This window comes from Aulonocara stuartgranti (assembly GCF_965226115.1).
Source record: "Aulonocara stuartgranti genome assembly, chromosome: 14".
NCBI classification, from domain to species: domain Eukaryota; kingdom Metazoa; phylum Chordata; class Actinopteri; order Cichliformes; family Cichlidae; genus Aulonocara; species Aulonocara stuartgranti.
In genome coordinates, this window is record NC_138950.1 from 23,112,110 (window position 1) to 23,139,768 (window position 27,659).

At 41.9% G+C, this 27,659-nt stretch overlaps 1 protein-coding gene and 1 long non-coding RNA gene across 3 annotated transcripts; both read left to right on the plus strand.

Moving 5' to 3' along the window:
- Window positions 1-857: 857 nt before the first annotated feature.
- LOC309688347 lies at window positions 858-10,445 on the plus strand. 2 transcript variants are annotated; one of them, XR_014271050.1, is made up of 4 exons: window positions 858-872; window positions 9,423-9,521; window positions 9,700-9,804; window positions 9,952-10,445. It is a non-coding gene; the product is annotated as an uncharacterized lncRNA (long non-coding RNA). The 2 variants fall into 2 exon arrangements; XR_014271051.1 differs by lacking the exon at window positions 858-872 and having other exon boundaries at window positions 9,422-9,521.
- Window positions 10,446-12,868: 2,423 nt separating this feature from the next.
- Window positions 12,869-27,223, plus strand: samsn1a (SAM domain, SH3 domain and nuclear localisation signals 1a). Its single transcript, XM_082502849.1, has 15 exons — window positions 12,869-13,030; window positions 14,499-14,666; window positions 14,977-15,023; window positions 15,848-15,888; window positions 16,188-16,271; window positions 17,028-17,122; window positions 18,123-18,246; window positions 19,293-19,723; window positions 22,685-22,765; window positions 23,079-23,207; window positions 23,730-23,847; window positions 23,965-24,116; window positions 24,229-24,441; window positions 24,584-24,731; window positions 26,423-27,223. The coding sequence occupies exons 1-15, from the start codon at window positions 13,007-13,009 to the stop codon at window positions 26,575-26,577; spliced, it is 2,010 nt and encodes a 669-aa protein (XP_082358975.1). The 5' UTR covers window positions 12,869-13,006; the 3' UTR covers window positions 26,578-27,223.
- Window positions 27,224-27,659: the final 436 nt, after the last annotated feature.

Genomic DNA, 27,659 nt, shown 5'->3' on the forward strand with positions numbered 1-27,659 from the left:
AACAAACACGCCAGAGGGAGTGTTCGCCCAGGGCGCCAAACAAGCTAGGACCGCCAGTGGCGTTCACATTACTTTATATGTTAATTTCAGAACCCACAAGACTATACTATTATTTAGCAGAGTGAAGCTGACCCCCCACCCACTTGAAACGTAAAGGTAAATAGGCGGAGCGGTTAGTGCTACGTTTGTGCAGATTTGTGCAGGTAAAATTAGCGTTTGTGCTGCTACGGTTTTTGAGATATTAAACATTATTTTATAGGTCATTCAAAGGTCACCATCCCCCCAGACTGCTCCAAAACAAACCAAAATGGTCTACTTTTTTAGTGCTACGTTTGTGCTGATTTGTGCAGGTAAAATTAGCGTTTGTGCTGCTACAGTATCTGAGATATAATGATTTTAATTATTGCGGCCTACACTGTATAACACCAGTGTCTGTGGCAGTGAGTTTCAGCAGCTGTGGAGTTTTTCACTTTTTCTAGGCTTGCTGCATATTAACTTTTATTAGTTTACACTTTAGTAACACAATTTATTCAGCGCAAAGGTCAATATTTCTTTTGTTACTAGTGCAGAAACGTACACAAGGTAGGCTAAAGTTTTTATTTTTTCTGTGGCAAAACTGAGTTTCATGTGAAGTGATTCACGTATACCTAAATTATTATTATTTTTTACATACCCAGTTGGCCTCTATGATTTTGTTTTGAATTATATATGTTCATTATTATTAATGTAGCTGTCTCAGAAAAAATGAAGTGTTTGCTTTGATAGGTTGTTACCTACGTGTAGAAAACTGAATATTCCACAGCACCTAGGCAACATGTGGCTCACCGGCCCCTCCACTGTGGCTCTTATAAGTCTTATAAGTCCAAGTCCAAGTAAGTCATTTTTTTATTATAAAGACAACAAGAAAGGGTTCTGTTAACAGTTTGTTTTTTTTTATGAAATATCTGCATTGACTATTCACTGAATGTACAAGGCTTTTAAAAGTGATTTAATGTTTCTTAGGTTCAAATCTGTTTACTGTAATTTTCAAGTTGGTTGCCCATCTTTCCTAATTTTCAATTATTATGGAAAGGACTCACGTAGCTGGCTTCATTTTAACAAATACTTTTTTCCGATATAAAGCTTTGATGATTCATTGTCTTATCAAATCTAAAAATAAGCATTTTTATTTACATTTCCATAGCTTACACGACACAACAACTCATTTTCTAGATATTTATAGGCTCTTTCTTTTTTTAGGCTCTAGACAGGTTTTGTAGCAGCAGGGGGAAAAGGGGCCCTTTGAAATGAAAAGGATGCTGACCCCTGACTTAAGAAGAGTGGTGTGTGACGGTGCAGTGGTGCGACACAAGAGGTCGCTATCACACAAGCTCACCACTCACAAGCAGCCAAGCACAATAGCAACAACGTTATATAACTGGAGTAAATTGGAAATTAACAAAGGGCAGTGTTAAAAGTAGAGTAAGAGTGGTTTAAATCCACAGCGAATTTCTATAACACATCTGTCAAAGGTTACTTAATTTCTACTGTACTTCAAAGTGATGCTTTGTAGTTTATGAAAGTGTTTTGTGTGTTTGTATAAGGTAAAATTACATGTGAAGTTTACAAAGTTCTTCAAGTTAAAGTACACATATATTAAGAATGAAAGTCGTTATAGCTAAAGTATATAGTAACAGTAATGCCAAAGTAATACTCAAGTTACGTATAAGTTACAAATTTAAAGAAGTATTTTGAAATCAAAGCTTAGTGCATTGACTGACATTTAACTAGACTCACAAGATGGCTGACAATGATCATGAAGAGCAATACTGCTGAGCAGATTACAGAACTATATATAATATAACTTCCGGCACCACTCCGAGCTGGCAGCCAGCATCAGCAGCTCCGACCTGACCGAGTCCTTTTTTCTCTTTAATATATGCTTCTTTGTTGTTCTTGTGTTTCTTGTTTTTGTTTTTCTATTGTGGACTGCTGTTCCCCACAATGGAGCTCAGAATTCTATGGACAATCGTGTTCTTTATTACATTTTTTACCGCATCTGTGACCAGAGAGCGCGTGGAGGTCCGACCTCCCATTGTTTTCAGCAGGGATCAGCTGTTAGCCCTCTGGGCCTCCGCTGCCCTGCCTACCGCCGAGCAAGCCAACATCCCCTGCGAGGTGAGGAGGAAGAGACGCGGTACTCAGGCCGGGATCGGGCGTCGCAGTAAAGTTAGGAGGTACTGGCCAGCAATTCCATCTATTATTATGGGGAATGTGAGATCTCTCCCCAATAAAGTAGACGAGCTGGCGGCTCTTACCCGACATCAGAGGAGCTACAGGGAGTGCAGCCTGATGTGCTTCACAGAGTCGTGGCTAACCGCGCTAACTCCAGACTCACACGTAAACATGGATGGTTTTCATCAGATCCGGGCCGACAGAACAACGGAGAGTGGAAAGAAGAGAGGAGGGGGTCTGGCTGTGTTTGTGAACGATAGATGGTGTAACTCTGGGCATTTATCTATCAAAGAGACGCTATGCTGTAAGGACATTGAGCTGCTAGAGAGAACCGCGAGAGTTTAACACATGATTATGATAGCTGTGTATGTCCCGCCCTCTGCTAACGCTGCAGCAGCCTGTGAGGTCCTGCACACTGTAACCAGCAGACTCCAAACACAGCACCCTCAGACCCTTTTCCTGATCTCTGGGGACTTTAATCACATCTCCCTGTCCTCCACTCTCCCCACCTTCACCCAGTATGTCACCTGCCACACCAGAGACAATAAAACATTGGACTTATTGTATGCCAACACCAAGGAGGCATACAGCTCATCACCTCTCCCTCCCCTGGGGGGCTCAGATCACAACCTGGTTCATCTCCAGCCTGTGTATAAACCTCTAGTACACAGAGAACCAGTTGTGAAACGCACAGTAAGGAAATGGTCGGCAGAGACTGAACGGACTGTTTCCGTTCTACTGTGTGGGACAACCTCTGCAGCCCCCTGGAGGATGACCTCAACAGCATCACAGACTGCATTACGGATTACATGAACTTCTGTGTGGACAACACCATACCCAGCATAAAGGTTCGGTGTTTTTCTAACAACAAGCCATGGATAAATCCTGAAATTAAGGCTCTCCTCAAGGACAAGAGGAGAGTCCTTATATCTGGAGAGAAACAGGAGCTGAGAGTTGTCCAGAAGAAGCTGAAATGGAAGATAAGGCAAGGAAAGGAAAACTACAGGAGGAAGATGGAAGAGCAGCTGCAACAGGACAACATCAGAGAGGTTTTGAACAGCCTGAAGACAATCTCAGGACAAAAACCAACCCCACAGGGTGCAGGAGACTTGGGCTGGGTGAATGACCTAAATAAATATTTTAATAGGTTTGATCAACCACCCACCCCTCCCCCAGCATCGTTCCTGGGGAAAGTACCACAGCTGTGGAAGACATCCTGTGTGGTATCGGTACCAAAGACCTCCCATCCCAAGGACCTCAGCAGCTACAGGCCGGTAGCCCTGACATCACATCTGATGAAGACCCTCGAGAGGTTGGTTCTGAACCATCTGTGCCCCCTGGTGAGGTCTTCATTGGAGCCGCTGCAGTTTGCTTACTAGCCTGGCATTAGGGTGGAGGACGCCATCATCTACCTCCTGCACCGAGCTCTGACTCACCCAGAGAAGCCTGGAAGCACTGTGAGGATCATGTGCTTTGATTTCTCCAGTGCTTTCAACACCATCCAGCCACGACTTCTGAGAGACAAGCTGGAGCTATCAGGAGTGGACCGCCACATGTCCAAGTGGATACTGGACTACCTCACAGAATGTGAGGACAAAGGGCTGTGTCTCTGATATGCTGGTCTGCAGTTCGGGGGCCCCACAGGGAACTGTGCTGGCACCGTTCCTCTTCACCCTCTACACTGCAGACTTCTCCATCAACTCCCCACGCTGTCATCTACAGAAGTTCTCTGACGACTCTGTCATAGTCGGCCTCATCACAGGTGAGGACGACTCAGAATACAGACAGTGGACTCTGGACTTTGTAGACTGGTGTCAGCAGAACCACCTGCTGATCAACTCCAGGAAAACCAAGGAGTAGGTGGTGGACTTCCGGAGATGCAGACTCACCACACTGACACCGGTGAACATCCAGGGAGTGAACATTGAGATAGTGGACTCTTATAGGTACCTGGGTGTTCACCTGAATAATAAACTGGACTGGAGCCACAACACTGACGCCCTTTACAGGAAGGGTCAGAGCAGAGTCTACCTGCTGAGGCGGCTGAGGTCATTTGGAGTACAGGGAGACCTTCTATGACTCTGTGGTGGCATCTGTCATTTTTTATAGTGTAGTATGTTGGAGCAGCAGTTTATCGGCAGCTGAGAGGAAGAGGTTGGATAAACTCATCAGGAAGGCCAGCTCTGTTCTGGGATGCAACCTGGACCCAGTGCAGGTGGTGGGAGATAGAAGGACTCTGGCCAAAATAACATCTCTGATGGACAGAGTCTCCCACCCCATGCATGTAAATGTTGCTGAACTGCAGAGCTCCTTCAGTGACAGACTGCTGCATGCTCGATGCATGAAGGAGCGTTTCCGCGGGTCCTTCCTCCCAGCAGCTGTCAGACTGTACAATCAAAACTGCTCCCAACAAACATAGATGTTTACATCTGCACTGTAACTGCAATAATTTAATCAACCGATTCGCACTACAACCTGGGTTTGCCTCTTATCTGTAGTTAATTTTATTTTATTTAATAATTGTACAGTACTTTTTTTTTTTTTTTTTTTTTTTTTTTTTTTTTTAGGTGACATTCCATGTCCCTATTGCCAGTCTTGGCAGCCGGGGGTCGGTCCGCCAGGGCCTCCGCTCCTGGCCGCCACCCGGCTCACAATGCACCCGACCCCTATGGCGCCTCCTGCAGGTGGTGGGCCTGCGGGAGGATGGGCCCATGTCTCCTCTTCGGGCTGTGCCCGGCCGGGCCCCATGGACTAAGGCCCGGCCACCAGACGCTCGCCCTCGGGCACCCTCCCCGGGCCTGGCTCCAGGGCGGGGCCCCGGTAACCCTATCCCGGGCAGGGTAAACTGTTCCCTCGATATTCTTTTCATGGGGGTCTTCTGAATCGCTCTTTGTCTGGTCCCTCACCCAGGACCAGTTTGCCATGGGAGACCCTACCAGGGGGCAAAAGCCCCCAGACAACATAGCCCCTGGGATCCCTGGGACACACAAACCCCTCCACCACGATAAGGTAGCGATTCAAGGAGGCGGAAATGAGCTTCCTCCGAAGGGTGGCTGGCCTCTCCCTTAGAGATAGGGTGAGAAGTTCGGCCATCCGGGAGGGGCTTAGAGTAGAGCAGCTGCTGCTCCACATCGAAAGGAGCCAGCTGAGGTGGTTCGGGCATCTGGCAAGGATGCCCCCTGGGCGCCTCCTGGGCGAGGTGTTCCAGGCATGTCCCACCGGGAGGAGGCCCCGGGGCAGACCCAGGACACGCTGGAGAGATTATATCTCTCGGCTGGCCTGGGAACGCCTTGGTATTCCCCCGGACAAGCTGGAGGAGGTGGCTGGGGAGAGGGAGGTCTGGACCTCTTTGCTTAGGCTGCTACCCCCGCGACCCGACCTCGGATAAGCGGATGAAGATGGATGGATGGATGGATGGAATTGTACAGTACTCTGTTTATAGTAACCATTGTCCTTGATGTAAATATGTAAGAAAAAATTGTGTATGTTTCTGTTCCGTGTCCTGTGTACTGTTTATTTGTATATGTGTCTTTCTGGCTGCTGTTACAACCAGATTTCCCCTTGTGGGACAATTAAAGGATTATTCTTCGATTCTAACTACAGACTGTTTGTAAAAGTGAAAGAGTAAGAACACTGAAAAGGGTAAAGAGATCAAGAGGAGAAACTTTCAGAGCGCGAATTGAATGAGGTGATTAACAACATAATGTCACCTGCAGAGATGTACAAACCATTTATGAACAAATACGCCAAAGGACACGCTGGAGAGATTGTATCTCTCGGCTGGCCTGGGAATGCCTTGGTGTTCCCCCGGATAAGCTAGAGGAGGTGGCTGGGGAGAGGGAGGTCTGGGCTTCTCTGCTTAGGCTGCTGCCCCCTGCGACCCAGCCCCGGATAAAGCGGAAGAAGATGGATGGATGGATACACCAAATACAAACTGCAGATTCAGACGCAAAGCGCAAAGTAGTGTACTTCACTTTCCTCATTCATTGTTAAAAGAGCTGAAAAACAGCTACAAGGAGACTTTGCAGATAGTGATTAAGAGCCATGGCCAGATGTTGGGTCGTGCTTAGGATCTCAAAGTACCAAATCAAGGTCAAAATCAAGAAGGTCTAAAAGTGGTTCAGGTCAAACTGATGACCCTCTAAAGTTTAAAGTCTGGCAGTTGTCATTTGAAACCATGATTGAAAGAAAAAACATTTCAAAGAATGAAAGACTATTATCTCAGGAAGTAACTCGGTAGACCCACAAAGAGAGCGGTTGAAGGATTTCTCCTAGTGGACAGAGATGAAGCATACAACTCAGCTTGGGAAGTGCTGGAAAAGCTATTCGGAGATCTTTTCACTACAGAAAACGCTTTAGAGACAAACTTCACAGTTAGCCTTAAATAAGCTCCAAGGATGGAAGTGAGTTGAGAAAGTTTGCTGGCTGTGCAGCTGTAATGCCACAAATAAAATCATTAGATGGAAATTCAGAAACTCTTGTTGGTTGACGACAAGATGGAACCGCACAGCTATGAAAATTTGTAATGAATTTTCCATCAGCTAGCCATATGGGAGGTATCTGGGAACGCCAAATTCGGACAGTATGAAGCATACTAACAACAATGCTAGACAAGTCCTCAAATAGGCTTGATACAACTAGTCTAAGAACACTCCTTTACAAGTCAATGGCATCATTAACAGCAGACCGTTAAGTGTGGAGTATCTTAATGATCCCTCGGATCCGAAATCATTAACTCCTACTTACATATTAACGATGAAATGTTCAGTCATTCTCCCCCCTTCCCGGACGGTTTTGCAGGGAGGATTTGTATTTGAACAAAAGATGGAAAAAAGTATGTCAGGTTGGGTGTCAGACGCCACCTCTCTGGGGCCATCTCAGGCCCTCCAAGGTTTGGAGGCCTATCTCCCCCTACCACCACTTCCCCTGCCAGTGGCGGACTCCCTCAGACATCGGTGCGTTGGTGGTTCTTTGTGTCCAGGGATGGGCGTCCAGGTACACACCGGCTCACGCCCCGAACCTTTATCGGGGCCTGGAGCCTGGGGCTCGCTCGGGCCACTTCGGAGGTGGGGTGCCCCCGGCCTCTCGGCCTGGGGCTCGGTCACTCAGGCACAGCTGGCTGCTGGCGGAGCTCACGGGCGCGTCACTGCAACTCCCCCTGGCTTCTGCTCCGCGGCTGCTGAGTGAGCCCTCATCTGGGACTCTCCTCAGCTCTTACTGGGACAGTGGCGTGGCTGCCCCTCTGTTGGTCTTCCTTGGTCTCTTGTGTTCTGGGGGCCTCTGGATGTCTGGAGTCTTGATCTCCTCCATACCTGCTTCATGCCCTGGAGGACGGGGCTGTGGCCCCCCCACACCCTCTAGCAGATCATTACATGAAGGAACCTTTTAAAAAAAAACAAGCGCGTCCATGCTCACAGGTGTACACACGGGTGATCACACCCACAAACTACACCCTTTTTGGCTCCTACCTCAAAGCACACTGTGTTCTGTTGATCTTATGTGCTGCACAATAATGTTTAACATTTAGTATTTACTGTCATATTCCCATATATCATTGTGATGTTGTTTATTCTATTACTCTTGTTCTCTTCTGCTTGTTTTCTTTTTTATTTCTCAGCAGGTGATCCAGGTGATTGATATATGCATTTTTTTTTCTTTCTGCCCATTCTGTTGGTTTTTGTCTTTTGCCCTTCTCCCCCGTCCCTCTTCTCAGCTGTTTCTCTTTCCCTCTTTCTTTCTCCCCTTCTTTCCCCCAGTCAAGTCTGTCCCGTATTCAGTAAGTGAAAATAAAATAAACAATAAAAGGTGAATCAACTGGACCATTACGGCAAGCCTGGGATGGTCAATTTGCTAAAGTAAATCCGTTGGGCATCTTTCTTTGCCTTTAGACAACAATTCTGATGGCAAAAGAGCCAAACGGGACAGGCAAAAAAAAAAAAGATGGAAAAAAGTACAATTTCTAGCAAATGATTTTTGTCCACTTCTAATAGCTAAAGTAGGGGTGAAGAACTCCAGGCCCTTAGGCGAGTGTCCTGCAGGTTTTAGATATCACCCTGGGTCAACACACCAGAGTCAAACGATTAGTTCACTACCAGGCAGCTGGAGAACTTCAAGATATGTTGAGCCATAATTTAGCCATATAAATCAGCTGTGTTGGATCAAGGATACATCTAAAACCTGCAGGACACCAGCCCTTGAGGCCCCCCACACCTGAGCTTAAGTGTGACTTTTAATTGTCACATGCTTCAGTGCATCGAAAGTAAGCTGTACCAACTGGTTAAAACCAACCTTTTTTTGTCCCAGTCCAGCCCTGCTCAAAGAGAATCAGATAGATCATCCTGTTAATATATGTTTTTAATGTTGTAAAACTTTAACATTGGCATGTATGAGGATCGACTCACTTTGAAGCCTTTGAAGCCACTACATGATTTTTTATTTAGCTGTGAAGTTTGCTGCTTGGTGAATTCCTACTGAGACGCAACTCCCCAAATATGGTCACATTTGGCTTATGTTCCTATGGGAACACCTGAAATGCCAAACTAAGTGCTTTAGAACAAACAGACTGGTGATGCTTCTGTTGCTGTGTCCATCGTTTGTGCAGCCTATTGTCTGTTACATATCATAAATGTTGTTTATTGTATGTTGACTCGCGTTTAGCTCACATCACTCTTGTGTTAACCGTTCAAAAAGCCTTACAAAGCAGTTGACATGATTAAACTGAACAGGCTGAAAGCTGAACGATAAAAAGTCCAGTAAAGAAATTGATTTTAAAAATAATCTTTAGAAAATGACCCCCAAATAGTGTGCTCTCATTTCATAGTATGAATGCACTGCAGAGTTACCTTGAGCACTGGGTGATAAGAAAACAAGGACAAAACTGAAAAGGTGTTCTCTCGATGTGGGATATGTGTTTTGAAATACAAATAGATAGATCAAAACTAATCACAGATCTCATCAGAGAAATCGAAAGGTAAATATAGCAACACTGATAATAATTCATAGTAGCAGGTTGAACTAGACTTTAGGAGCTCTTATACACACTGCAAAAAAAAAAAAAAATCCACGTTAATCTGTTACTGTAAAAAGTCTTTCGCTTTCTTCTTCTTTGAGACAATAGAGTTGAAACAAAAACATTAGACATAATTTACTGGCACATTTATCACAAGGAAGTGCATGACTGAGTTGTAGTTTGGTATGTGGTGTTTTAGTATAAAAGTACCTGAGCGGGAGGATTATCCACATACCATCTGACAACATGAAGGTCCTGCTGCTTACGCTGCTCTTCGTGCTGCTGTGTAGCACCCAAGGTGAGGCCTTGTCATTCTAGCTTATATTCCATTTTAAAAGCAAACTTCTGATTGGGCTAGAAAATAGGTTTGATCTGAGGGAATCATTTGATTACACCTGGACTTCCTGACTGAGATGAAGGCTGTTGTCTTAGTATTGTAACATGTTTTGATGGATTTTATCCTTTTTTTTAATTAGTGCTCACTCTCAATTGCTACATCTGTGTGGATGAAAATGACACAAGCTGTAAGACAGAGACAGTTTGTCCACTGTCAGCGCAGTACTGTAAAACCAGCCTGAATGGTGCGTAGGATTTGTTTTCTACTTTCATTTTGTTTGTTCTCATGTTCATGATCTAATATGTGCGCTCATATATCATGTAAAATAATACAATTCCAACAATGGTGTGATGGTATAGTGATTGTATTTTTATTTTTTATTTTTAAACAGGTGACAGAATTTCTCGATCATGTGAGGAGTTCTGTGCTGAGGACTATTTCACAACCTGTTGCAGAGAGGATTTGTGCTAGGCCTGAAGCACCCCTCCCGTTCACTTTCACTTTCTGCTTAATCAAATACAATGAAAAAAATGAAATTACATTAATCTGAATGCAATGTCATTTGTTTATTTACCCAAACGGAATCTATCAAAATCACGCACACTTGATTAGAGTTTGACTTGCTCTCATTCATTATGATCCCAAATACATGACTGGTGATTACGGTCATGGATTTTCTTGTATTTTTTTGTTTTTCTTAATGAATAGATGTGGGAAGCAGGGCGAAACACACCCACACCCTCTTAATCCTTTCCTGAGTGACTTAGTGGGTCAGAGCAATAAGCAATGCTATGTGGGTCACTGTCTATCTCCACTGTAATAAAAGTTGGACTATTTTTTTAAACTGCTAAAAAAAAAAAAAACCATTAAAAGCTGTTGTCTTAATCTATTTGTTCCAGCTGTCTTTTCTTACAGGGCACAAGTGTCTTGCCTGTTTCACACATTAAAATCTTCATACATTTTCACACGGCCCCATGTGGCCACTGTAAGACTCCCTCACTGGTTTCGTTTGGGTGAGGTGAAACTGAGCTGATAACCACGGACCATAAAACGAACATCTCTTTTTAATGGTTCAACATGAGGTCTATAATGATTCGATGCTCAAATGATTTAAGATTTTTCATTTAATCCTTTTTTTTTTACATGCATGTAAACACAGTCACACTTGTGGTTGGCACAGGTCACTCGCCTAGCAGCATTCACGCATCCTGCTTTGTTTTCAGATATGTCACACCTGTTGTTGTTAAGAACCCACAGTATGCAACAGGCCAGACTTGTTCTCAGAAACAATGCACTGCTGCACTGTGCATTGTTTTGTTGATGGAGAGATAAAAATACTGCAGAACTGTATACAGACTAGAAGGCCATTTTAAAGAGGCTCATTAAATCATGGGAGGTTGGCTGAAGTCAGCCACGAAGTGATTACCGTATGTGGTTCATTTAGGACTTGTTATTATTACGCTTACCTTGCTGTGCAAAAGGCATAACCACCACAACATCTGACACTAGAAGACAACAGTGACATGACTAATCGAAATGAGCTGAAAGGCAGCAAAATACATTTCAGCATCACGTCGTTTTCTTTGAAGTACTTCTTTTATTTTCATGTTTGTGAAAATATAGGTCATATTTTTTAATCTCTCCAGCTGTTTTCTGCTCTGCATTAGAGGAGCTCAGACAGTATGATTTGTGGATTAAAAGAGCACCAACTTCACACTTCATGTGTTACAACTTAGTGCGCTTTGAACCACTCCAGAGAGATGATCGATTAGTCTCTAGGTAACAAAAAACAACAAGAAGAAATGCATTGCATGCAAAAATAACCTTATATTTTTTGTGCCTCACCACAAACTGATATGTGAAAACTTTCCTACATTTATTGTGGTTTGTCAAAAAGTTACTTTAAATATTTCAAAGCTGTGGAAAAATACTTGCCTGCAGCTGTTGCCCACACAGGAAAGAGCTGTTACTGAGCACGTGAGAAATTGTGTGCAGCGCGCTCAGTGTAGTGTTTGTTTTATTGTCTAAAAACCTGCCTGAGGGCATGGTTGTCACAGATGAACAGTCTCCTTTCAAGTGCATTTTTTTCCACACATTACATTCCCTTTTGCTATGCTGTCTTTAAATTCCTAACTTGTTAAGCCAAGCACAGATATACACATTGTTTTACCTCACTACATTTATTACCTTCAAGTTCAGATTTTAACACATACAATGCACATGTATTTAAATAATCTCCCCATAACTGTGAAAAATAAACTGCAACTTCAAAACTACTCCAACTGCTACATTAAAGCACAGCTTACATATACTTAAAGCACATCCATGACAGCATACCGTAAGTAGTATTTGATGTAACTTTATGTAAACAATCTGTTTATGGGCCTGTGTAATTTGACTAGTATAAAGATGCAGGTGGTTAATTACTACATTACTACTACATTTGGTTTCAATTTTGTATTAGTGCTAACTGATTACAGCGTTACAGATAGATATAAAACCTACATTAAATTCCCACTGATGTAAGGAGGAACACATCTTAGCACTTAAAGCTATAGATGATGATGACAGAAAGTATTGAAATTCCACTACTTACCTTGCATCATGGCAGAGATTAATGCCTCAGTTTGCATAATAACAATAAAAAGTCTTGAATCTGGGTTTTTGTGTGTTGCCTCAGAATCACAGGATATGTTTGTTTTTTTTAAATATATGTTTTAAAGATTACCCCAGCAGGTCCAGATGTTTATTCTTGCACTCCGTTAATCAGCTCAGTGTGCCCAGATTTAAACCATGACCTTTATGATCAGTCCAGTGTATACAATGTGCACCGCTGGAGTAAAGTGGATATAAGAAAATGACTTTTCCAATAAAACGCATGAAAACGCTGCTTATACATCCATATATTATTGATCTCAAAAACTAATGTCATCTCTAGTCAATTGTTCTTAATGGAATGATTAATTTTACCTTGATTTTACCAGTGATCCTCATAATTATTGATTAATATTTATGATTGATAATATTATTTAGGCAAAAGACTTTTTAGTCTTAAGTCTTCCTAAGTTGCCTTTAATGAGGAAATTTACCTGTAAATTTTTGTTTTTGTAATTTCACTTAGGTCAGAATAAATAAATAACATGGCTGCTCGCTGCTTCCCTACTGGAAAAAAAAGAAAAGAATCAAAACAAAGACAGAGTCTGCTGATCCACCAATAGTGGGCTTGTCAAGAGTGAATCCTGCTTTAGCTGCTAGAGTAATGGTGGGCCATCTATTGGATTAGTGGAGGGATTTCACTGTGGTATTAATCTGAGAAGACAGCAGGCGACCGAGGCTGGCCTCAGACTGAGCTGTTGTGTCTTTCAGCCTCTGGCTTTCACTCGGCTCGCTGTTTGTCCTCCATCTGACGCACCAAAGCAAACTGAACCCGAGACCTCGCAGCCAACATGAACCTTTTCTGCTTTTCTCTGGTAAGATGCATGCATTTGTCTTCTTTACAGAACAGTCTGTGTGTGAGTCGCAGAGTAAAAGAGAAACTTGAGTTGCAAATCTGAGGTTAGCCACAAGAAATATATCGTGAAGATCAATAAATAACACACTATGCATACCTAAATGTGTGGGAAGCTACAGAGTGTCTATCTAGGTTTTTAATCGCAGTTTTCCTACAAAGAAGCAAAACATGATGCTAAAGCGCGGCACTAATCTAATGAGAATGGTTGCTGCTACATCTTCTCGGTAAATAGATCATTGATAACCTGATGCAGAAAGTTTGATCATTAGACAAGTCCTCCTGACACCGACCTTGTCTTCTTATCTTCCTTTGTCTGAAAACTTTAAGCTTTGTTTGCCATAAAGTTTTAAGCAACATTTCACAGCAGTTCTTTTATTACAGTATGTATTTTGAAGCCCTGGTTTATGTATTACTGACTAATTTCTTTATGCCTACAAGTGCTGTTAAAAGTGTTTATTAATGAAGCCACAAAAGCTAAGATAAGAAGCAGGAATACACACGTGTGCACAATATACACATGGGTACCTCAGATGCTCCTGCAGCTGTCATGCTGCACGTGGGGATGTGACATGTGGGTTGGATACTTTAAACTTGTCTCTGCACAGATGTTGGGGATGTTTACAAATGATCAGACTGATTCATCATTGCCTAGAATCTCTAACGGATGTCGCACCTTTTAACCACTCTGCTCAAATAGCACATACAGCAAGTTTTCGTGCTGCCCGTTAACCCAGGTAGAAATCTAGAAAAGAGAAAAAACAAACACAGCAGCAAAGCAGCAGCATCTCAAAATACACACTTGTTCCCCTGCAAATACAGGAACTTACACTTCATTTGGAAGCTTTTTGTTTAAACCATTTTGCACTACATCTTACATTTTGAGTACTCTGTAAAGACCTGTTATTGGCCCACAGTCATATGAGTCAGGGATTGATTTTCTAAAAGATGGAGGACTCCAGTTCTGTCTCAGACCACTCATTAAGAATTTTGTGGTTTGGTTTAACCAGGAATGGTTGAGTAGAGAAAGAATACAAAATCAATACTCTGCACTATCTTTTATCATGTACACCGATGAGACGTCACAGTACAGTCAAGATGAGCTGACGAGAGAAATTGGTTATGCGTTCCTAGAAGGAATCCCAACGAATCAAACAAAATTTAATCCACGCTGAAATCAGTTCTGTCGAAATTCCCTCATCCATGGTTGACAAGCAAATTTAAAGGAGCTTTGGAGCAGCATTGGTGACATTTCCCTGCAGTCATATCAAATCCTCATAACTAAAATTTTCATATTTTGCATCTGATTACAATGAAATGCAGATTTATGTGCTGGAAACATGGATGGAAACAGATGAATTTCATATCCGGCTGCCAAACTGCAGCCCTCTAACAACTGTGTGTCTTTTTGTCTGTCCACTGGGCATCAGGAGGGATCTATGGACAGCCTGTACGAGGCGGTGCAGAGCTCCAGCGACGGCCCACCACAGCCTGTCCCGAGCCGCTCCTCCAGCCGCTCGTGCAGCCGCTCCTGCAGCCCGGCAGTCTTGCTGAATGATGGCACAAAGTGGCGAGGCTCTGGAAGATCTATATCCATGGTGTGTGTCATGAAAATCTCGTACATTGAAGCATGTTGTACAGACTGTGAGCGGTGCGGGCTTGTGAACAATCATGACCAGATTGTATGGGGTCACGGCCTTGAGGAGCTGTGACATGTAACCAGATTGAACCTAAAAAAAATAAAGCTGATTATTAAATGATGAGCAGAGCCAGTTGACAGCTGCCTCTGAGGCGAGGCCAAATGTTCAGTTTCAGTGAATCTCTACATGAATCAGCTGGAGGATTTTGTTGAATGTGGCAAGTTGCTCATTTAGTACAGACAGCCTTAAATGCTTTGTTTTCTTTCAGGAGATGCCTCAGACGCAGAGAGCCAACTCGAACAAGAAGAAAAGAAGGTGAGCTCAGACGTAAATTACTCAAGAATGTTAAGATCGTCCTATATGCCCCACATTACAATGCTTTAAGCTCGAAGCTCAATCTGCTCTATCTCCACATATTATGTATGTCACTCCGCTTCGAACAGACAGGAAAATTGTATTAAAAACATCAAGTAATCCTGGAAGGAATTAAGGCTTCTGTTCGTCTAGTGCGTGCTGTGGCCTTATTTCTCTTTCTTTTGTTGGTCGAGCGTGCAGAAAGCATAAAGCTGCCCTGCCAGTGACAGAGCTTTCCCATTGAGTAATAATATGGCTTGAAAGGCTCCCTGTTTATTTTCGCTGTGGGTTAATACTGTAAATCCTTCCTGCAGCAGAGCAGAATAAATTGGAATGCTGCGCTTAAAGAAGAGGGATTGACGTCCGTAAGACACAATAGGAACCAAAAAAATCTATAAATTGTTCAGCTTTGTTGACAGAGAACTGTATTTTGAGAAGAAGGACCCTTCACACTGTTGGGCCAGCAGAAGGCAGATTACGGCTTTGGGCTAGCTGGACTAAGCGGATTCAAGGTCAACACCTTTTACTCCCTTGGCCTTTCTTTGGACAACGTACAACTTTGTTGACGCTGTAAACGCAAAGAAAGATTTAACACAGTGGACATCTGCACAGCATGAGTCTGCAGTCTTGTGGTCATGTTTTGTGGTTTATGTGCTCCATAGTTGCCTTTTTGAAGTCCCAGGCTCTTTACTTTGTGTTGTGAAGAAAATAATAATGTCTAATTTGTTTTAAATAAAAATAATAATCCAAGATAATGAAATATTTCTTTGTTATTTTACTTTTAGGACACATATATCCAAATCTGCATCAGATAATGAAACACTAGGTGAGTATAACAATTTCTAAACTTCACTTTTTATTAGTGCTAAAGTGTAACTTGTGCATAATGACTGTTTACAACATGTGTTACAGCCCTGACTCCCTTTCACAAACCCTGAGGTAGACTGCGATGAAATAAATGTGTATTTTGGAAGCTTCTAATATTATTTATATTCAAACTTCCAGCGAGCTACCAGGCTTTATGTCCGTGTCTCATAATGCTGATAATGATTTTACTATCAGTGGCTTCCATTCACCCCAACTTTTCGCTTTAAAACCTCCAACGCTCGTCTCTCTCCACGGCAGACACTCCCGGCTGTAATACTGCAGTGTGGCAGCATGCCAGGAGCAGAGAAGATTTAGTTCACATCGCCAACAATCACAATGAAGGTAAGCAGGAAATAAAGAGGCTAAGCTCATCTAAAGTTTATGCCAGCACTCATCTGGAGTCCCAGCAGGACGCTCAAAGGCAGGGTGGGGATTTCGAACCCAATTCAGCATTAAAAAATGACCCCAGACTATCGGCCACTGTGATCTTAAATGGGCGGGACCATTGAAATTCGCCTTTCTGTTAGTATAAAGTAATTTATCAGCCCATTTAATCTAAACCCTGAGATCTCTTAATATAAGAAGAAGAAGTGCAATTTTAGCAAACTGTCTCAATTTGTCTACATGAAAAAGAAATGCTGATGCAGTAAATGGAAAAAATGCTGTCAGCACAACTCTCTGTGCTCGGGTTTTAGGAAATAAATGAATACAAATAGAGAAAAGGTTCTGGATGCTCATTGTCCAGACTGTTAATGGAAATACCCAGTTCTTTTTGGAGAGTTTCTATAGTAGATCATTCAATTGTTTACCTATTATTTAGTTACTTTGGTGTAGTATGAACAGCAATGGAGGGAGGTCTCTGTCAGCAGGACAAGCTGTAAAATGTAGCGAAATTCCAAAGATGTCCAGTGGGCCAGATTGGAGTCATTTTAGGGCCTGACTCTGGTCCCCAGGCCTTATGTTTAACATTGGTCGGGACAATCTGCAATGATGTCGAAAACAACAAGTGAGAGAATGTTTAATTTAATTCTAAGATTTGCTAATCATTGAGGCAAATTCCTTAAAAAGTCCTCAGGTGTACACATTGTGTTGTTGCAGAGATGCGAAAGACGAAACACAGGACAGAAACCAGAGGTGGGAAAGGAAGTCATCATTCTGGCACCAAGAAAAAGGAGAAACAGACCTCAAGCCAGGTTAGAAGAGTAGTTTCACTTTTAGACTGTTTCACTCAAAACCCTCTCTGCAGACATGTTTCAGTCATGCAATGCATTCAGATCTTTGTGGGTACCACAGCGGTATCAGTTTGGTTTTAGGTTTTAAGACCATTTTGTTCATTTGGTTGGCTGGTTTTAATGCCTACTCTGAAGTTTATTGCTCCCAAAAGGCTGATAAATCTGTGCCAGCATCATGTTTGAGCACCTTCGACACACCACAGCAGAGCATTTAACAGCACCGACACCACCACCTGATGTGACTTGCTGAGAGCTACCGCTGGCCCAAATGGCACAATCTTTTAGCACAAATGCTGATTGGGTTTTAATACAGTGCAGATGGTTCAAAGAGGGGTGCACCTCTCTGTGTAATCTCTGGACCACATGGCAGAGAGGGATGTGAAAACTCTGTGTGTGCGTGCGTGTTTAGAAAGGTTTAAAGGCCTCATGCCAGGTTTCTCAGTGGCCAATCTACCTATTGCCATCATAGTTAAAAGAAAACAAAGCATAGCTTGCCAAAACCGGTTCAGCAGCATTTTTCCTTCCTCAAAACACATTATGACAACACTGACATTGTCACATGATCGCTGAGCGCATATCTGCAAAGACTTATAATGTTTACAAATCTTGCAATCCTGTTATCCTTTGTTAATTGAATCTCATTACTATTAATGGTAATGAGATTTTCCTCACCCATTCAACTCTGCCTGTTTGTAGTAGTCCTGCACAGCTCTCCCCTCTAACAGAGAGCAGGCACCCTTGCTATCTGTCTCCTCACAGATCTAAACTAGAAGTCAGTGGACCAGCTGAAAGAATCTAAACTCAACCCCCTAAATTTTCCATTGCTCTCATCAAGCCTGTTAAACACTCCCTGCCAGAAGGTCACACACAATGAATCAATGTTAAGGGGTGTGGGATATTAGAGGTTCTGGAATGAAAGTGTTTAAATGGTGAGTGTGTGTGCATTTGTTTATCTTTTCAGAGTGTCCATGCCAACGGAGTGGCAACAGAGTCCAAAGCAGCTGTCAGGAGAAACCCCAAAAACAGCAAGAAAGCAGGCGGGAAAAGTGGGAAAGAAGGGACAAAGAAAGCAAACAGCTCCAGAGGTAGGAGCTTTCACCAACATTAACCATCATTTCAAACTCTTGGTTGCACCTTTATTCACAGTGGTTAACACAGCAATCAGCTGTTTAATATTTTAGACCGGACACAACCCCAAATGGCTTTGTGTCTCCTTCTAGAATCAAACCAGGTATCTTTAGCTCGTTACGCAAACGTGTAAAGCACTATAGTATATTTAATACAAAAGAATTAATGTCTAGTAATCATCAGTAAATTTAAAATGTATTCAACTTTAACTGTTTAGTCAAAGTCACTGATAGCGCACCGGACATCCTTTAGTGTCGCCACTGTGACCTGTTGTAACAATAGTGACGTTGCTCCTAACTTGTTGCATTTTAAACCAAACCACAGTCTCTTCCTGAACCTATTTAAAACACTAGTGAATAAAATTCAATTTTTCAGCATTTACTCTAACCTTCACCTACACCCCGCTGCCTTAAAACAAAGATCAGAAACATTGCTTACAACTTTACAATAGTAAAAGAGTTTTTTTTTTTAAATGATATCGTTATTTTTAAATCTTGCCTTTGTCCTTCCTGACGTTTCTAGAATTTCTATGACTCTATGACTAAGAAAGATTTTGGCTCAAAATAGCAGAACAGCTACAGTTATGTGGCAACTCCAGTTAATGCCCTTTAAAAAAGTAATCAACTTTAAATTCTACTTCTGCTTTTAAGAGTTGCAGCACCTTCAAATTACGTGTCTGCGGCATCCTCACACCTCTCAGAGGGCCACAGCGGTTTAGGATGTGAGGGTTACAAAAGCCAAGGACATACTACACATACTCTGTTTGGCCAACCTCCTGTTTCCTCCTCTCTTTTCGGTACTGCTTCGACATGTAAAGTGATCCTCACAGTGAACTGTCTCATTTGACTAAGTCATTTCCAGTTCAGTTTAACTCTGATGAGGGTTAAACAGCAAATCATTGCATCATCTAAGTTAAATAAAGTTACACTTGAGTCTGATCCCAGTTTGAGAATGGTGAGAATTGTTGACTGTAAGTCACTTTTTTTCTTGTCCCCTCTCTCAGTGTGCTCCCCACCTGGCATGATGAGCCCACAGATGGGACACCACTTTCCCGAAGTGCCGTACAGATCAGACAGGAGGCCCTACCCGGGTAAATTCTCCACCCTCCCCTCTCAGGAGAACACAACCCCAGGCCGATGCACTGACATGGCCAGCCTTCCCGGTGGAGCGACGCCCACCCACCACCAGCGGTGGAGTAACCCTGCTGACAGCAGTCTAGCCTGGGGGACCGTACAGCACACCTGCCGCAGGCCTCTAACAGAGTATCGCGTCTACTCCCATGACTTCATCACGGCGCACGTGAAGGAGTGGGAAGGAAGACAGGAGCACCGGCAGGTAGTGGCCCAGGATGGTTGCTTGAAGCAGGACTGTAAACCTGAGATTCCCCCAAGGGTGCCGCGATCTATCACTGATGTGGACCTGTCCGAACCAAATGTAAGTTTCATGCTGATTGCCACACAGTACTGAGACTGAACTAAAGAGCAGTGAACTAAAAATGGCAACAGTTTTTCAAGGTACTCAGCAGATTGGTTGTCCCAAGAGAACTTCCTCTGAGTGTTTCAGCTGCCTTTCGACCCAGGCTGACTGGATGACGCTGAGCTGAGGGTTTTGTGGTGGACATGTGATCAGCTGTAGGATTCATATCTGTCTTGTCACTCAAGATAGTTGTCTGTGGTTTGTCAAATGCAGTCGAATGCATTTAAGACCAATTAGGTGCCTTGCTGATGACATTTTGTGGTCTATGAGAATTAATTCTGGTCACTATGTCAGCGCTATTGACATGTACCCAGCCTCCTCCCATACAGAACATTTTGCATTTTCTTTAAAAACGTCTCCTACAGATGCTAATATTGGTTGAACATTGAGATGTAGGTGTGGAAATTGATGACTTTGTGGATTTTCCTCATTGCGCAGCTCATTGCTAACATCACGCAACGGAGTGCACATTTGCACGCACATGACATCTCTCAAAGCTTTAGACTCTAAGCGATACTCGGTGAGCACGTGTGGCGTGTGAGCCATGTGTTACGCAAAAACAGTTGTCAAAGCCCAGGATGACTAGGGAGAAAATTGTCTGATGAAAACAACCATCCAGTGCAGAGATTACAAAATCCCCATGGATCTGTGGTGTCATTCGTTCTTAGAGTCAGAAAGTCATTTAACAGAGAATAAATCCCCAGAGGACTATAAACAGAGATGGCGCAGGGTGTTAAGACTCTATCTTGTCCTTTTACGAACTTCCCGTGAGATAGTGATAAGAAAAGAAAACAATCAAGTGAAGTGGTTTTAATTTAATTTCCTCTGAATTTGCTTATTTCTTGTTTTGTCACTGGGGAAGTTAACATTAGCTCTGCAGAACTAACAGTGCACACAATGCATGTCAGAACAGTTTTGATATACTTTTGGCATAAAACTGTATCTCAACAAAATATTTCAATGAAGATAGGGTGGATTTTTTTTTTTAAATCAGACAGGAAACCACTAAAGTAAGAAATTTAAAATCTTGATCTAGAACAAAATGAGTTTCTTTTGTTGTTGTTGTTGATTGCAAGCAGCAGGATTAGACTGAGGTTTAGGTCTGCAGAATTCCCTTTTCCACAACCGACCGCAGTGTAAACATGGCAAATCCCCAATGTGGCGACATGAGAGAGGCAAGGTGGAATCCTGTGGAGGCTAAAAACTCCCTCACCTTTTCTGATTCAGTGGAAACACTATGAGTGTGTGGGTGTGTTTGTAGATAAGAGTTTTGTAACTTTTATCATTCGTCACTGATTTTAGAAAAAGGGTGACTTGTTTTAGTGTATCCAAAAAGACATAAAGCCAAAAAACCCTCAGTTCCACACCGAGAGGGGAGGTCGACCGGAAGGTATTTCGACACACCAAAGTTGCCACTTTCAGCTGTTCCTCTGTCATAAATCCACACTTCCTCAAAAGCGTTCTGCCCCACATTAGGAAATGAACTCAGAAGAATAATTACTCCAGCATCATTTACCGCAACAGAGTTCCCCATTGCTGATAAAAGGGAAAATTTGAGGTATATTGAAAGAAGAATTGAATTAAACAAAAGAGGTTTTGTCTTCTTTTTATTCCTGAACTACATAAAATAGCTTTCACTGTGAAGCTTTTAGCCTCATTGGATAATTGAACCTGAGTTGAGTGGCTACATGTATATGATTGTGGCATACTTATGCACAGTTACAGACCAACATGGTGGTGTGGCTCACCATCAGCGTCTAAAAGATGAGTAGCAGATACAAGACAGATGTTTGAACAAGCAAATGCCACATTTATAAAACTGAAGTGCCGCTATTCCTGGAAGTGGTTCTAGTTGTTTCGCTGAGCCGGCCACAAAATGCACACATAAGCATTCGTATTTTTCCCCTTTCAGAGCTGCACTGAAAGAAACAGTGTGAATTGCCTCACATCCTGTGCGTTCTAAGGAAGTGAGCCAGCCAGCCCATCAGACAGATAATCTGTGTGTCAGTTAACACTTCTCTGTAGAGGAGTACAGCAAAGACAAGAGCAAAGGACTAAGATCCGACTAACACCTTGAAAGAAAAAAAAAGGAGTTAGAAAATGTTACAGAGGGCTGCATCTAATGTGTCAGACAAAGCAAGGAGCAAACCAAAGGTGGGTGAAAATAATTATGATCAAAGCTTCAGGGTCCAAATTTCACTTGTGACATCGACTCCGTTACAAATTTGTAGAAGATGAGGCTCAATCTAACATCACCAATTATTGAATTAAAAACTACAGTCTGCTGGAAGCAGCGCGATGTTTTTGGAGAATATGTCACAGTTCATTTTTTAAATGGTGAAGAAAGTCTTTAAAATAAAACCTTGATTTCTGCCAGTGTATTTTCAGTCAGAGAGTGCACTCAGAGCTGCATTAAATTAAATCAGTCTGCACAGGGCTGTCTAGGAGTATGGAGCTCATATTTAACCAGGATTTCCAGGGATTATTTATTTATATGATTATTTTTGGTGCTGTGCTGGGGAGATGATGGAGGCTTGGGAGAGATTAGGCTGACTATTAGTTTTATGAAAACCCGGGGGGGGGGGGGGGGGAACTGGAAGAATTAAAATTGAGCCAGAGCAGCTTGTCGTGTCACCAGTGCGCTGAGGGTAAACTGGTTTTATCAACGTACTTGTGTATTCGTTTAAGTTTAAAACACAAGCTCTCATTTAGTGTGTACTTGACTTAAAATCCTAGATTTTAAAGGAAGGGTTTTTTTTCTTTTCTTGTTGGTTTTTGTCTTGTCCTAGATGTTTTAAGACTGTTAAAAGAAAAACTGATTATATTTGGCCTGTGAAATCTCGGGTCACAGCACGATTGTGCTATTCAGACGTTGTTTAGCCGTCTTTGTGTGACATCTCTTTTTACCCTTCCCCACAGCGCTCCACAAGCTTTGGCAAATTTGAAGGTCTCAGACATCACTCATCACAGGCCAAACCGAAGGAAAATGGAACCGCTATGGTTTGTAGATGTGCTTGTTTTTCACTTTTGTAACCCTGATGTCAGCAAAATTTACTTCAATAGCAATAATAGTGTAACCGATGCATGAGACTGCCATACTTAATGCAGGTTTTTCACTCATACATTAAAAAGCGGACTGAAAGCGACACACTGGATTTTTTGAGAACAGAAAAACATGTTGTCAATACTAAATATAATTGTAGAATTGTAGAAAAGAAAAAGAGTTGGTGTTTTGTTTTTGTTTGTTTTTATTTTAGGTCGTATTCCTTAATATCCCCGTTCAGTTTGTACTAAACCATGTTTCTTCACACAGGTCACAGAAGAATGTGAAAGTTCAGACCCAAACAACTCAGCTGGACTCCGGAAGAAGATGAAGGAGATTTCACTGACCATGCGCAGAAAAATGGGCAAAAAACATGCCAAGTCTTTATCCGAGGAGACAGTGAGTCGCTGAATCACTCACACACACTTTTACATCAATTAACCGAGCACTCTGATAAGGTTTTTGACCGTTCACATACACACATTAATGCTTTAGTTCTCCAGCGCTGTTTTATTCTAAAGAATTTGTGCGCAAGTGATCAAAAAGTCCCTCAGCGTGCAACAAATTCGAGGCCACGGACATCACTTACTGCAAACCTGCTCTGTTTATCACTTTCATCTCCTCTGAAACCACATCCTCAAACTGTGACGCGGTTGTTGGCGATATTTAGATGACTGTTTGCTGTCATCTGCATCGAAAAGTGTCTTCCTGCAGTATCTGTGTTTTTCTCAAACAGCGATTGAAAGATAAGATGTTTTGATTAGCTTTGGAAATTTCATAGCCTACACCTCCACCTCCACTTTTACATGGAGTCGTTCGAATAGTCTGCCTAATTGTGCACACTCCGTCCCTGTTTATCTGTTTATGTAACGTTGCTGCCTTTTAAAACCGTGGGCCTTGTCGTTTTTTGCTTTCCTTCAGGGCGATGACACAGACAAAGAGCCAGATGCAGAGACAGAAAGCAGCCCTCCAGCTGAGAAAAACTCCACACAGGCAAGCAACTCCTTGGAGAGTCTTTACAGTGGCCAGAGCTCCTCCAGTAAGTATCTGCTCATAATGCACACCCAGACATAGTGAATAAATGTGTGGTGTTAACCAGTAATACTCTTAGATGAGTGTGTAATCCTCCTGTGCTGTGTTGTGTTTGTGGGTTCAGGTGGTGTGACCAGTGAGTCCAATGGCTCTGGTCAGAGAGACAGTCTGAGGCTGGAGGAGGACGGCTCGTATCACGGACAGTTCTGTGGCCGAGCTCGAGTCCACACGGATTTTGTTCCCAGTCCATATGACACGGACTCCCTCAAACTCAAGGTAACTCTCCATGTCCACGCTTTACATGGACATGGCTGTACTTAGACAGGGAAACATCTGCAGTAACAATGAAGCAGTCTCAACCATCTTTTAATAGATTTTTTTTTCCAAGGTTGGTGACATCATCAACATCATCAGTAAGCCTCCAATGGGCATTTGGACAGGCATGCTCAACAACAAAGTGGGCAACTTCAAGTTCATCTATGTCGACGTTTTGGTGGAGAAAGAAGAAGAAGAGGAGACTCCCAAAATCAGACAGCAGAAGCTGTGCAAAAGACCTCGACCTAAAACACTGCTGGAGTTACTGGAACGCTTGAATCTGGAGGTGAGGACCAGATCTGCTCACCTGGGGTCTTTTGTCTTAGTTTAGGGGACGAATCACAAAGTTTTCAAAGACTTAGTCATGACAGCAAAACATTTAAAGATTTGTGCTTTAGTTTTACAGTCGGTGGTTGCTCTTGTTTTAGGAATATGCTTCTGCACTGATGCTAAATGGCTATGAAACAGTGGAGTCCCTGATGCACCTGCAGGAGAAACATCTTATAGAGCTGAACGTCAAAGATCCAGAGCACAGACAGAAGCTACTCACTGCTGCTGAATACCACTACACAGAAGGTCAGAAACACACCGAGCAATCATTGTGACTGGTTCTAATGCTAACAAGTAACAATATGCAGCACTTAGTCAAGGGAGATACTGCTTCATAAGAGTTCACTCCTGAAAAATGAACATTCTGAAAAATAAAAATAAAGATCCTCTCATGAAGGTTTCAGTATTCAGAAGTGGGCTGCACAGACTGGCTCGCAGCAGAGATGCAGGAGTCAGCAAATGAGACTAACAATTTTTGTTAGCAGGCTCAATCGGTGTTATGTTAAGCCTGAAAGTAACACCACACTGAATGTGAAGCAGCTGTAAATACAATACAGTCTTCACAGAGACTGTATATTAAAGAAGCTAATAGCTACCTCACTTATTGTCAATCACAATTTTATTTAATAGCACATTTTATTATACACAAACTAAATGCTTTTAACATAATAGAAAAATACATAAAAACCTAAACCTTTGTTTCCAGTCCTACCCTTTATTTCCTGTCTGTAACCCGTCCCAGCAACCATAAAACAAAGAATAAAAACTGTACAATTGGCTCTCGTCTTTTAACCAGCAGTCATGAGAGTTACATTTTCTGAGTAAATAATAACTCTGTGTGTGTGTGTGTGTGTGTGTGTGTGTGTACAGACAGCAAAATCTTTGTCCAGTAATTAAATACAATTACATCCCTAAAGTCTTTTAAGCAGCATGTGGAGCTGCTTTGTTTGATTATGGTTAAAACATGGTAGAATTTACTCATTAGCCAATCAGAAGTGAGCATTCAAACAAACAGCAAGATAAGGTAAAGACTGTATTAAATAAAAACTCTCTTTTTTAAATTAAGAAAAATATTTTATATTTACCATAAATATAAAATGAATGGAAGTGTAATTCTGTCACTTTATTTCTGTGGGACAATAAAAAAGGGTTCACTCTGTAAATATGTGGGTAGAAACAGGTAAAGGCTGAGACATTTGTGCCGTAGAGAATAGAAATACATCATGCACACTGTGAGAAGCTTATTGGTGACTTCCTGTTACTTAGATAGAAAGTGCTTAACATGACAGAAGGTGTTCCTGTAATCTGAAGTCTGGAAGCAGTCTGACTGATTATCAGAAATCCCTGCATGAATGAAAGCAAAACTTTCCAAAACAATCCAATATGACAGTGGAAAAACATCCACAGGCCTTTTTTGTGGCTTCGTTCATGTTTTACTTTGTGTAATTTAAGCAGATGTGCACAAAGTCAAAGTAAATGTCAGTGTAATTTCTTTTTTAGCTCGGCTTGGTTGACAGTGAAACTAAACAGATGGCAGCTGCTGCAGCGTGACCCTGCCAAGCTCACATTAGACACCAGTAATTTAATCAAGCTGAGCTAGATTAGTCGGATTAGCGGCTTCTGTTAGTTAGTTTAAAAAACAATGAGGAAGAATATTTTTGCAGTTTACAGGAAAAAAAATTAGGTGACATATTTTCTTCTAGAGTTTCCTGCTTCAAATCATATGTATTTGGGTCATGTGACAACTCACCAGAACATCCTCTGGTCTGACACCAATAAGCAACATTTGCGATAATGCGTCGCTATCATCGCAATAAATCATATTAAAATTAAACGGTGTCACCCTTCCGCATCTAAATATGGCTTCAATTCTGCAAAGTAGTACAGATTTGAATATTATGACATTTAATTGAATTCAGTTTGGTTTGTGGCTGCAGGTGATGATGTCAGGGATGCGGAGGAGCTCAAATCTTCCCACAGTCTGCAGGAGGAAGACAGCGACTGTCCCAGAGACTCGGGCTGCTTCATCCCGTCAGAGTGTTCAGACAGCAAGGAGGACACAGAGCCCGTCACAGACGCCGTGGAGTCCTAAAGCACATGTTTGTCATTTGTATACTTTGATCAGAGTTTAAGTTGCACATTTTCTTATGACTTTGATGAAAATGGTTTTAAAAGACTCATTCCATAACTTTCTGAAAATGTCACAATTGTATCCCTTGTTCCAGTGAGGGAACAAGGGATACAATTTGCTTTGTATATGCTAAAGCTTTCTAATGTGGAAGCTTTAGCATATACAAAGAAGAGACAATATTCTTAACTTCATATTATCTTTTTGTCACTTTATCACTATGATAGGTATAGGCATTGAGTTTTGGCAGTAAGTTGCCAAAATTTTGTCACATTAATGTCATTTGTATTTATTGCATTCTAAATCTTGAATTGTTTTTGCGTGTAAAGCTTTTATTTATCACAGCTGCATCATTTTGACCTTTCTTGTTACGTCTGATCTCTGTTTAACTTTCGGTCTACTTTCCTTTCCTGTGATTTAACAGCTGTTTGTATATTCAGATCTTGTCTGTAATGCATACTCTACAGATTGACAAGTATACTTTTTTCTGAAAGTGCATTTGAATGAGATTGTGTGTGAGAGAGCCTGTGTGTGAGCATTCCTGTGAAAAGGAGCATTCATTTATTTTCAAAACTTTTTGTAAATAAAGCATTTTAAAAATAGAGTTAAATATGTGGTTTGTGTTTATTTAAAGACTCTAAGTAATACAAGAGTACAGTCTCTGATAGAGCCAAGTCCACAAGTACATCTGTACACACGGATTGCACCTCTACATGAATTTAGCTTAATTACCACTAACACATGACCCTACACTGTGTTCACTGCATCATTCCATGTTTGGCACTGATCACCACCTGCACTCATATCTATCTACTTAGCACTTTTAATTCTTATGCTTATTTTTATTTTCATGTCTATTTTAGCTTAATTTATGACACTATGTTTGCACTGAAGCACCGCAGCAATTTCCTAATGTTGTAAACCTGCTCAACATTTGGCAATAAAACCCTTTCTGATTCTGATTCTGATTAAATTAAGGTCTACTTTTAATAGTACTATTGCTAATACTACTACTAATAATAATAATAATAATATTTAGTTAATAA